Below are 13,323 nucleotides of genomic sequence, written 5' to 3' on the forward strand. Positions count from 1 at the left end.
AGGCCATCATGATGGCATCATGGAAATCCGTAAACTAGTTTAATTTAAATGTCTAACATTCGCGTAAACATAAGAAATAATTAACACTAACTCCTTCAGCAAATATACTTCCGTTCAAAGTTTGAGATTGATTAATATTTTTGTAGCTAATATGATTCCCTATTCTATATTCGCAGTAGAGTAAGCAAGCGGTACGATGGCTATGAAAATACTATCATTGCGAACACTTAAACCCTTTTACCCTTCACCTAAATCAATAGTTTATTCTTTATATTTGAATAAATGTTGATTATCGTATGCGAAACCAAATTACGATCAATACCTTCTCTGTATAACTTTAAGATTACTGCGCGGGCTCTACTATTGAGTTGATGTAGGGTATTAATCCAGCGCTGGCCTAGTGTGTTTTGCCAGACTTTACATACTTTTGAAGTTATTGTGAAGTATTTTTAGACATGTTGGTTTCTTCACCGTTCTTAAAAATATTAACTGTTAAAGTGAGCGATAAGCCTGTGTATATCCAGTTTCAGATAGACCGCCATAATTGTGTCGATTTACGAGGGATACTCATCTCTCGTCATTGGACAACTATATCTGGTCCCCACTTTGTTAACCATCAGGTGCAGTGGAGTCACTTTACATCCACATAAAAATGCAAAGGCAATAAGTAGTGCCAATATGTGCAGTATACCGTCGTGTGTCTTTGATCTAGTGACATAATAAACTCAGAACCAGGATGTCCTACTTCCAAATGTTAGGTTTAACGACACTTTATGAGGTTTCTATTATAATACTACTCACACTCATGGCTCTCAGCCCCGAAATATAGGCCATATATTCCACCTTCATATAAGAGTCGAAACAAGGCTGGTAAAAGAAGATATATGTATAATAAATAGCAGCCCTGTATTATATACTGTCGCAATGCTAGGCACGGCCTCCTCTAGTACTGAGAGGGATTAGGCCTTAGTCCACCACGCTGGCCTAGTGCGGGTTGGTAGACTTCACACACCCCAAAAATTCCTATAGAGTACTTCTTAGATATGCCGATTTGCTCACGATTTTTCCTTCACCGTTAAAGCAAGCGATAATTCGCAAAGAATACACATCTTTAAAAAGTTAGAGATATGTGACCTCGGGATTTGAACCTGCGGACATTCGTCTCGGCAGTCCGTTCCACACCTAACTAGGCTATCGCCGCTATTAGCCAGTAAAAGAATATAGATATTCCTACAAAATTTATTTCCACAGCCTTGTAACTGTAATAGTGAAAACTACCCACATTGTTTGTCAAATATAATATCTCCGGAAGTGTAATATCACAGTCGCGTATCGGAAACGGTGACCATTGCATCCTGTACAGTGCACGCTATAATCACCATGCAATTGATGAAATGTATCAAACATTTGTGGTTGGAATATGAAGGTTAATTTTATTTGGTTTTATTAAAATTACTAACTTTTGCTCGTGGCTTTTTGTATCTATTTTTCATAAATCTATTGTAAATTTCCCAAGTTATAACTGTTTATTTTTCTACCGGACTTAATTTATGTGTGTGCCAAATTAATTTTAAGTTATATAGCGCACCTGCACTCTCTGTTCCTTCGCTCTCATAGTTCGATGATATGGTAATCCGACATGATCAGAGACAGATCAGGCACACGATCAACGGCTTTAAATGTTTTCATATTATACACAACCCTTAAATCTTATTCGTAATTTATAATATAAAGATATCTTAATTAACGAAGTGGCTATAACAACCTATACTCAAGATGAAAGCCACAAACTCGTAAAATCCTCTAATCTTAAGGCTTTGATGAAAACACTTCGACCGAGTGACCTCTATGACACTTCCGTTATCTATAAAGCCGGATCGTGAGACAATAGTGTCATCGAACGCTTTCCCAGAGTGGTCTATAGAGTGGCATTGTGCGATGCTATTTTTATAAGACTTTTAGGTCTTTCGGAGCTTTGCTGAGCTTTCAGTGGTTATTTTGTTGTTTTTTCACATATGCTTATAGTGTGGTGGAATTTTTACAAGTACCTAGTTATTTTTACCTTTTTTGTGAATGCATTTTTTCAATATTTAATATTATGGTGCGGTGGAATTTCTACGAGTAGGTTTTTGTGATTGGATTTTCTCAATATTTTCAGGCAAATATGGTTTATATTGAGTGGTGTTTTACAATGATATTTTCACACAACTTTCGGGTTGTTTGAAGTGTAGCTTGACTTAAAAACATGTGCTACTAACTTTCGCCCGCGTGAAGATATTTTTCAAGATAAAAGTCCCGCTATATATTTTCCCGGGATAGAAAGTAGCCTATAACCTTCCCAGCGTTTTAAACTATCTCAATAACAAATTTCACAAAAATCCGGTCAGAAGATCAAGTGTTTCTGAGCGATGGTACTTTTGCAAGACTAGGGTTTCTCGAATCTTATTCTGGCATATTTATGATGATTTTAATGTTTACCAGCCAACTACCTGAAATCATCCTCTCTGATGATTATAGACCTGAATAAATCAGTTAAGAAAAGCCCACTCCATTTTCGCCAAGTTTATTCTGGCCTATTTGAGAGAGAGCGAGTCTATCTCCACATCAGGCACAAATTTTAAATTCCGGGCTGATACTGAGCAGAAAAACCCAATATCACATTACTCTATCTGGGATTCGAACCCAGGACCTCATAACGGTGGTCGTACTGAATCCAACATTGGTTGCTATGAATCGCGAGATGTTTAAAAACATTGCAACAATTGCAACAATTGCGGAATAAATTCTCACGTTGGATGATGTTTAAAAACATCATCCAACGTGAGAATTTATTCCGCAATTTGGTTGCTTTATTTTTAGAATAGACATGAAGAGAGAGCCTGCTTTTGTTTCGTATAGTGAATGAATCTTCTAGAAGCATTTTATAATATTATATGTTTTCGTTCTTTGCTACCTAATAGAGAATACAATGTTTGACTACGTATAACCAGAGAGAATAATAGAATTGTCGTGTCTTACATAGTATGTTACTTACTCTATGTTCACGGCGTGACATGCCTTCTCTTCTACCCGGCTGTGCCGCCGAATATTTCCGGAAACGCCCGATGTCATCGGCTAGGGTAGCGGTGCGTAACAATATGTTTCTTTTCTTCGGGGTATTCAAACGTCCCATATGCGCTAAAAGCAACCGCGGGTTTTGGTTGGTATGCCGGTGTGGAGCGTACAAGGTTTAAAGATTCGGTCTAATGCTCACCCCACTTGGGTGCTGAGAGTTTTTTTTTTATTCAATGGTAGGTCTACGGGTGGCGAAACTACTTACATCAGATGACCCACTTCCCCGTTTCCTAGATTATAATAATTACTGTTATTTTCCAAGTTGTCATTTATATTTTTCTGTATATTTATTTTTAAATTCCTCTCAGTTTAATAAAAGTGTATTCATCACACATTTTCCAGGGAAATTCCTGTAACAAGAACAAGAATGGGAATATAATAAAACAAAAACGTTCATCAAATCCACTTTATTACTGGCGTAATCAAAAGAAACATTCCTTTACCTACCAGTACAGACTCCTTAATTACTTTAAACACTAAAATATTTCATAAAATCATGAAACCCTTCGATTTCGCAGACGCTGTAAAATTAATTACATTACTAACTTAAACACAAAAGAAAATTCTTAGGCAAATATTATATTAATACAAAAGATTTCTAAATAGCAGTCATTTAGTAAATGTATCACAAAGGAGATAAATTAAGTACATTAAAATATAAATGATAATACAAGCATTAAAATGTATCAAAAATGTATCAATTTTTCTGAGAGACAATTATAATATAAACCGCGACAAAATTCGTAAAACAGTTCTGTTTTAATATTAACAAAGAAATAATTACAAAAATGTGTAGCAAAAACAATTCGTCAAATTGGAATAGTATTTATAAAAAATGTAGAGATTTTTCAGTACTATAAAATTAAATATAAAAGCTTTTCATCAGCACAGTAGGTGTGCAACATAATAAAACTTAGAGCTCTTAGAAATTACGAAGTTATTTCCAATGTTCAATGTTACTTAGACTAGTTTGCTTCTATGACGATAAAAATACAATTGCGACCAAAAAATTTGATGCAAATAAGACTATACTCAGTGACTTTAGGACCTTACTAATAAAAATTATACGTAGCTTGGGTTGTTTATTGTTTCTTTTGACTTAATAAAAAAACACTGCATTTTATTTGGCTCCAGACGTATACATACTCTATTAGTTAAATATATATCAATTAAAATGATCTCAAAATGTTTCATCAAATAAAAATAAAATAATTAAAAAACACTATTAATAGCAAAATTGACGATTTATAACTACATTTCATAAATTAATAAATCGCAAATGTATTTGAGAAATAGTCCTTATTTGTTTCATTCACAAAATAAAAGTACAAATCAAGTTACATTCAAATAAAATCCTTAATTATATTTACAATAGGCGTAGTATAGTAAAATTATTTTTTCAGTCTTAGTTAAAATAACTCTCCAAGTATTTACATTTAATGCCACCTTACTTGTTTATGCAAAAAATGCTTTTGGAACAGAGCGATTGCAAAAAAAACTAAAAAAATCTCTGCTAGCGATGCGCTATATAAATAAATTTATTAATAGATAAAAGTGGCGACAGCCTAGGCCGGAGAAGAACGGACTGCCGTGACGGATGACTGCAGGTTCAAAACCCAAGAACTTGCATTTCTGCCATTCCAATTTATGTGTGTATTCATTGTGAATTATCGCTTGCTTTAACGGTGAAGGAAAACATTGTATGGAAATCTGCACATCTAAGAAGTTCTGTATAGAAATTTTGAGGGTATGTGAAGTCTGCCAATAAGTACTAGGCCAGCGTGGTGGACTAAGGCCTAATCCCTCTCAGTAGTAGAGGAGGCCCATGCCCAGCAGTGGGACAGTATATAATACAGGGCTGATACTATATTACGAAATATATACTATAATAATTATTAAGTAATTTGGACGTATGAACCAAAGCCAAAGTGCATAATAACTGTTAGTTGCGCTACTAAAGTTGTGAAAGTAATTAAAGTGAAGTAATAATTGTTCTAATTTTGAATCGTTGGCCTTTGAAATGTAGTTTTATTATACCTGCTAATTTAGCGTTGAAATATTATATTAGGTGATATATTGTTACTGTTGGTGTGTACACACTCGCCTTTCCCCGAAGGGGTAGGCAGAGGCGTAACTGGTACACTCAATCTCCGCTGTGTTCCGACCTATGATGTGATAGGGAGCAAGCCTATCGCCATATAGGCCAATAATTCCAAACACCGGGCTGATATTGGGTTGAAAAAAAAATCACTGCGCGACCCGGGATCGAACACGAGATCTTACGTATTACAACTACGCCACCGAGGTAGTCACGCACTATTTGTATATTTTGATATTTAAATATAATAATACATTTATGTATAGGGTACGACGTAATATTAAGATTAAAATCACGCATTTAAAAAATGATAGTTCACTTTCAAAAATATTTATATGTTTCAAATAAAATTATTTTAAGACAAACATTTTTCCAATAATATCATTTAAGTATTTTCACTTTTCAAGTTTTCAAATATTCTAAACGAAGCACACATTCTTAATTAATTATCACACGAGAAATTGAAATATTTATTAATTTCATAAGAAATATACACAAATCAATTATATTAAATTATAGAAAGTTTAGGCATTCACATAATATAATTTCGCATTGATAGTCATGTGTTTTTTTTAATAAAATGACTTATAATTCATATCATAAAGGTACAAGCTTTGAACCTTAGTGCAACACTTTCATTAATGTCACGAAAAACATGAAAATTTTCATTAAAAACACATAACAAGTGTTTCGGATCACGTCGATGAAACTTACTGCTAAGTTATATTAACTTGAATAAAATTAGTTTACTAAACAGCTTAATTTAAGTTTTTCTTTGACGTGGACATTTAAAGCTTTTAAATTTTAGGCTCGTTTCGAAAACTTCTCGTATCCCCGCTAAGTACACTGAGAAATATTTTCTTTAAAATTTTAATTAGGCTTACTGGACCAGCATTTAAATGAGGTTCAGTTATGTTTTCAAGTTCAAATTCATCTGTTTAACTTCTAGAAGTTTCTAATGGAAGTTAAGTAATTATTTAAAAAAAGACGAATATTTGAAAGCCCCATATTGTGTCGACTGTCGAGGGATCATCTCTCATCAGTCGACATTTTATTGGACTCCACTCCACTTACCATTAGGTGCAGTTGGGTCACTTCCACTATGAAGTTACTTTACTAAATATCCTCAGCTTAAATCCTGGTACAGTAACAAATTGCACTTCATTTTCAAACTTATAGTCTCTTTGAGACAATAGCAGTAATTATCTATCAAATTCACTACTATAGTTTAATTTAGGACGTTTTCATTCTATTTTTTCTTACACGTGCGTTCCAGCTGTCAACTGGACTCCATTACCTAGAAAAAAATCGTTATTAACTGTATAAAACGCTTTCAAAAATACTTATTCCTAAAATGCAAAAAAATTGAAACTGTTCCTATATTTGCGCAATACATAGCAACGCTTTGTGTTCACTCTCATAGACCAGTTAAAGGACAATCCATGACGGAAGAGAGATCAGGCGCAGGACCAACGGATTTACACCCTTTCCAAGGCACGGGGTATCGCACCACCAACTTCCTGACTCCGAGCTGCGACTCGCGAATAATATTTAAGATGGAAAAACCTAGACACAATTATTTTGGCTCGACCCGGGATTTGAACCCCGGACCTCAACACGGGATTGGTACTCGTACTGTTAGGCATTACAACAATCCCACTAAAGCAGGACTATAATATTTTATGAAGACAAGCGAACTAATCCCAAAATAGTATAAATTTAAGACAAAGAATTCAAACCCATTCAAACAATTCAAACGTCGTCATTATTGAAAACCAAGGTTCAATAACCACTCGAAGGGTCTAATCTGGGTTATTTTTCTGCTACAAACACTGAGATAAATGCTACCTGGCTTACAATCAAGTTCTTACATAAGGTCGATATTAGCGTTAAAAAATTTACTCTTCTATTATTCCTTTGGAGTGATTAGCAGTATTTAACCATTAATTATTACTACCGTTATCACCCGTAAAATGGTTAATCAAATGAATAGGTTACTAAGAAAACCGGAATTCTAACCCGATTAATAGGTTCCTAGTGAAAAAAATCACTAACATGCTATCATAATAAGTAAAGGTATTGGCAAATCTCCAGATTGTACAAATAGAATTACCTTTGGCAGTGATTTGATTCGATGGTGAATTTCCTTGATTGGACGGCGGGAGAATGTACAAACCTCCTGATGAGTGTGGAGAGGCTTTAGGCACCTGTGAAACAATGACAAACCTTGTACTTTAAGGGATAGGTAGGTTGGTAAATCCACCCATGTTATCGTTTATTCGCGTAGTCTTCCTATAATGTGATGTGCTATTGGCATCATGGGCACAAATTTTAGCCATTTTCGACTCATTTTAGCTGTAAATAAAGACCAATATTTTTTTTATCAATATCATTCCTGAACTCAAATTCTGGAGAATTTAATATGAGAATTAACAAGTTCACTGCTTTATCATATTAAAATAACTGTAGGTATTACAAGATCAGAAATAATCAAAATTTATTTTTGTTCATCACATATAAATGTTTTATGTCAAATGGTATTCAACTCTGATATTTTTAAATTGAAAATTATACAGTACGATGTCATTCTTTTTATCAAACAACTGAATTTTAAATCTAGCATGCCACCTGCCTGATGGTAAGCGACTTGACTGCCCACAAACAGTAGGATCAACATCCAGATGTTTTTTTTAAAAAAGGTCACAGCAAAATGACCTGTCTGCAATTGATGGTAAATGGAGTGGGGTCCAATAGAAACTTGACTGACTAGAAACGATTACCTCTCGACAGTCGACACAATTATGCCGGCCTGTTGCAACTGGATATACACAGGCTGATCCCAGAAGGTGACACACTGACATGGCCACTATGGCGGGTTTTAACACCTTGTGCACGGTAGTCGCTATCCGGGCGAATATAAAATATATCTTATCAGCAATCTTTGAATTACAAAGCACTATGGGTGAAAATACGATACTTACTTGCGGCTGAGCTCCACTATTGGTTGAAGATGATGAAGCTATTGGACTGGTCATTGGCCGCGAGGAAGTTGACGAAGGGGAAGACACTGTAAAGAATTATGTAGATAAACATGCTAGAAGCCATGAAGTGATTTCCATCCATCCATCCTTTCGTTCCCTCAATGCTGAGGATCATGACCGCAGTAGGCTGAGTCTATAGAGTCTATAAGGGCCCGCCATCTGGTTCTATCATCGGCGGCGTGAATTGCATGAATGAAAAAGTGCAGTGATTTGCAATGAAGTGATTTATTGATTCAATAATCTGCATTAACATAAACACTGGTTTTAAATCTGTTAAAGGTAAGATTAAAGCACGAACGTTTTTTATTAAATTGGTGTGCTTTTAAAGAATTCAGACGTAGTGCAAATCGTATAGCTGCTGTCATTTGCCCATTTCAACAAATTATAGCATGCTGCAAGTCTCCTTGACTTCAATGCGTTATGTGGAGTGTATTCCGCGGCAAATCGTCTAATATATCAACAGTGGCGGATTTGCAGTCAGTTAGTAGCCGCTCTAGCCCTGAGGCCATGTGCCGCCCCTTTCTCAGCACCCAAAATAGTTATTTAGGAAGATTATAACCATAAGGTGCGCGAGCTTTTAATACATTAAGATACTTTGCATTTGAGTTATTTCTTGTAATCATCTTTTTTTTTTGTCCCAATTTGCCCCCTTATCGAGTGACCGCCTTAGGTCCGGGCTTACTAGGCCTTAGGGCAAAGCCGCCACTGGATATCAATGAAGAATGTTGATTAATCTAAGAATGCAAGACAAGACCCATATTTTGTCTAAGTATGAACTACTTGATTTCAATTTTCTAAATATTTTAAGAACGTTAAGTATGTGAAAAGGGATCAATTAAATGACTTACCAGGTGGATGGTTATTGTGTCTAACTGTGTAGTATGGTGGCGGTGCCGGTTTTCTTTCATTGCTCACTTGAGGCCCGTAAGCTAATCAAAATAAGAAAAATATGCATCAAGTTTTAAAATTTTAATATAAGATTTTAAAGAAAAAAATGTATGGCATAAAGAAATGTCTTTGGTTCTTAATTTGAATATCATGAAAAATACATTCTTAAATAGATATTTATTTTTGCACGGACACGGTGAAGTGAACCCATTGCACCTGATGGTAAGTGGAGTGGGATCCAATAGAATATCGACTGACGAGAGATGATTACCCCTCAATAGTCGACAAAATTATGCCGGCCTGTCAGAACCGGATATAAACAGGCTGATCCCGGAACGTGACACACGTGCGTGGGCCACTATGACGAGTTTTGACACCTTGCGTACGGTGGTCGCTATCCGAGCGGATATAAAATATATCCTACCACCAGCATTTAAAGTTTAAAATAAATTAAAGATTTCATCTACCGATAATAATTCATCAAACGTTCTAAACTTTAATGCTAAAGTTACTACTCAGAACTAATGTAACGACAGGTCATTTGAGTGTCTGAAACAGAAGTATTAATCTTGTTCTCCTAACTACAATGTATTGCATAATGGCTTGGAAGTTTGGGTAACTGGAGTAATTAATTACTGTGAATTAGATCTAGATTTATTGCAGATTATTCTTGATACTTATACGTAATATTAACTTTATGTTAATGTGTACAAATCGGCATAGTTAAGAAAGAGTAAATTCTTTAAATGAGCAATATATAATTGAATATGAAATTTCAAAAAGTGCATAATATGTTTGAAAATGTAAAAAGTTCAGGACAAGATTTTTTTTTTATATATTTTTTAAATTTATTTTTGGGTTATAATTTGGGTTCAATTAGCAATAAAAACTGATAGTTTTGTTGTTATTTGTTATTATATATACATTTCTAGATATTTTATATTTATGAGATTTTCCCTTTTCGAAATAGCGTATTAGATAGAAAACAATATATATCTGCTTAATAATTATAATTGCTAAAACATGAAATATATCGTCAAAGACCACTCCAAGTGCAAAATGCTGTCTTTGATTTTATATAACTCAAATAATGTTAAAAACTTACGCAAAGGTCCGCTGCCTCTCAAATACGGGTTTCCGTAAGTGGCTGCATATCTCACGTCTAGACCTCCAGCAAGTACCACTCCAGGAGTAGATAGTGGAATAACTGCACATAAATGGTACAAATGAAAAATCCCTGGTGACGAGGTTTGGGTGAAGTGAAGAATAAAAGTGATAGAAAAACCTAGCTGATGATTTTCAGATATTTCTTGTATAATAATGATATACTGTCCCACTGCTGGGCACTGGCCTCCTCTATTATTGTGAGGGAGTAATCCACAGTCCACCATGCTGGCCTATTCCGATTTAATAGACCTCACTTATCCTCAAAATCCTTATAAGGAACTTGTAAGGTATGTATATTTCCTTACGATAATTACCTTTGCCCAAGCAACTGCTTAAAGTAAGCAATAATACATACATAACTTTAGAAAAGTCAGAGGTGCGTGCCCTCGGATTTTGAACGTGCGGACATTCGTCTAAGCAGTCTGTTCCACTTCCAACTAAGCTAACGCCACTTACGATTAACTCTAATCCTGAAGTTTTAAAAATTTGCTGCCCTTATGGTCACAGGGCGGTCTGAGTGCGAAAAAAACCGTCAAGTAATTTTATTACAATTTTGAAAATTCGCATAAATTTAATAAATTCTAGGTATATTAGTATAATATATAATTTCCTAAACATTAACGACAGTCATTTTAGACATAATAATTCGTACCTTATAAAAAATCATTTCATAATCAAAATAATAGACAAATCAATCCTAATGTAGACCATAGTCTTGTAACTGATATTACTGAAATTTATTTATTTATTTCACTTTACATACAAAGAGTATAAAGGTGACTTAATACCAATGGCCATTTCAGTCAACTTTTAAAAAGTTTACCTTAATTGAATAATAAATTAATTAACATCTGACATCTGATATGGATTCTTAAAATATTTTTCACTTACCATCCGGTCCTATTAAACCGCCAAGTCTTCCGCAGCTGGCTTGACGGTGCAACGAGCCGCACTGATAGCCCGAGCCGTCAGTACTTCTTGACAGAGATCCTGATAGCGAGTCTGATGGAACTGGAGGGGCGTAATCTCTTGAGTAATCAACGTAGGGCACGTAACCGTTGGCTTGACCGTGTGTCTGTAACAAAATATATACATATAATTTCTGCCTGTTCAGGGGTAGGCAGAGGTGTAAAAATTCGCATTATAACTTCAATTAACAAGGATTTCCACTACTTTTCTTGTATATGAAACTCTAGTACTGTATGTACCACGACAATACAAAACTCGATGTAACTAAAAAGTGATATGTTATTATAATTCATAAACAATCATACGGTCAGTCATTAAAATCTAACACATTTTTCACTTTTTTATGATTAAACTAGCTTTTGCCTGTGGCTCTGCCTGTGTGAAATATTTTCCGGGATAGAACATAGCCTATAGCACTAAGGAATAACGTAGCTTCCTATCAGTAAGTTTTTTTTCTAAATCGGTGTAGTAGTTCCTGTGATTATCACGTTCAAACAAACGAACAAACTCTTCAGTTTTATATCAGTATAAATTTCCTCTCAGCAAACACACCCACGTTTCGTCAAGTGGTATGGCTGATTTAACATGGGACATGCCTATCACTATATCGGGCACAAATTCCAAGTTCCAAGCTTACTGAGAAGTAAACCCCGGCGTCTTTTAGCCAACCTCAAACCTCACCGCGATAGTCGTAGTATACAACTACGTCTCAGAGGCAGTAAATAAAAGTGAATAAAACAAAATATAATGGAATGAACCGTTTATCTATACTAATATACCGTACACAAGGTGTTAAAACCCGCCATTGTGGCCCACGTAAGTGTCGCGTTTCGGGATCAGCCTGTGTATCGCGTTCCAATAGACCGGCATAATTATGTCGACTGGCGAGGGGTAATCATCTCTCCTCAATCGACACTCTATTAGACCCCACTTCCCTTACCATCATGCAGTGAGGTCACATTGCAATGCACGTATAAAAACGCACGCACATATACATAATTAAAATTTTATTTCACTCCATAATTATTCAGCTCATCATCAGCCTATGGACATCCTGTTCTAACAGGCCGACATAAATGCCATAAATGCAAAAATATCATGCCTTTAGCTTTCACAGTTTTCATCCCAAGAAAGTTTTCAGATATCATTTTTACCACGAACTTGTGCGCTTTAGAATGAACTTCCTTCCAAGGTGTTTCTTCGGCATTATGACCTGTCCTTCAACCGAGGTTTAAAAAGTTTTTTCACGGTAGGCAGCGGCTTGGTTGAGTACCTGGCACTGCCAACGTCCATGGGCAACGGTAACCACATACCATCAGGTGGACCGTTAGCTCGTATGTTTTTAAATGAACTGCTCTAATAAAAAACCAATTGTATTTTTTTTTCTCTTCTCACTTTATCATGTACTGTAGTCTTTACACTAAACTGATTGAAAAGAGTAACACCAGAGTTTCTTGCCCGTTCTTCTCTGGTGAGAACTGCTTTCCGAACTGGTGGTAGAGTTAATGTTGACGGAATCTAAATAATGTATAACATTTTACAGATTCAAATAAATCATTTCATTTTTTCATTTTGGCAGCAATAAAGAGAAAAGAAATAAAAAACAAGCTATTTGTTACGCGAATTCCGCGCAAACCACGAGTAATAGCCACATTATGACAGCACGATGTAAACAAAGTAGAAACAGTACACCCAGCTCAAACTGCAAGTTATGACGAAATGGTAACTGAAGTCGCGTTGCTCGCGAGCCATTCTGCACACGTATTAGATTGTACTGTGGTCTCATTTTTATGGGAACATGTGTGAGTTTAGTTACAAGCAGTGGAGCAGTTAACGTTTAGAATGGATGAGAAACGAAATCTAGGAAGTCAGGGTTGGGACGTAAATTGATACATGTTAGATCAAATGATGGAAACAAGAGACGCTTTACAAGATTTTGTTTAACTTGTTAAATTCAAAATGCATTATATTAATATAATAATGACAACCCTGTATTATATTGTCCCAATGCTGGGCACGGACTTCCTCTACTACTGAAGGGATTAG

At 35.3% G+C, this 13,323-nt stretch overlaps 1 protein-coding gene across 1 annotated transcript in view; it reads right to left on the reverse strand.

Annotated features, from left to right (window-relative positions):
* Positions 1-3,506: 3,506 nt before the first annotated feature.
* Positions 3,507-13,323, reverse strand: part of LOC115452398 (irregular chiasm C-roughest protein) — a 109,398-nt gene continuing 99,581 nt past the window's right edge. Inside the window, exons 17-22 of the mRNA XM_037437751.1 lie at positions 11,200-11,383; positions 10,247-10,348; positions 9,102-9,182; positions 8,194-8,279; positions 7,326-7,419; positions 3,507-6,509 (exon numbers count right to left, since the gene is read on the reverse strand). Coding sequence (XP_037293648.1) covers positions 6,472-6,509; positions 7,326-7,419; positions 8,194-8,279; positions 9,102-9,182; positions 10,247-10,348; positions 11,200-11,383 — 585 coding nt within the window. The 3' untranslated portion in view covers positions 3,507-6,471. The remainder of the gene's footprint in view (positions 6,510-7,325; positions 7,420-8,193; positions 8,280-9,101; positions 9,183-10,246; positions 10,349-11,199; positions 11,384-13,323) is intronic.

Source organism: Manduca sexta, chromosome 2 (assembly GCF_014839805.1).
Source record: "Manduca sexta isolate Smith_Timp_Sample1 chromosome 2, JHU_Msex_v1.0, whole genome shotgun sequence".
NCBI lineage: Eukaryota > Metazoa > Arthropoda > Insecta > Lepidoptera > Sphingidae > Manduca > Manduca sexta.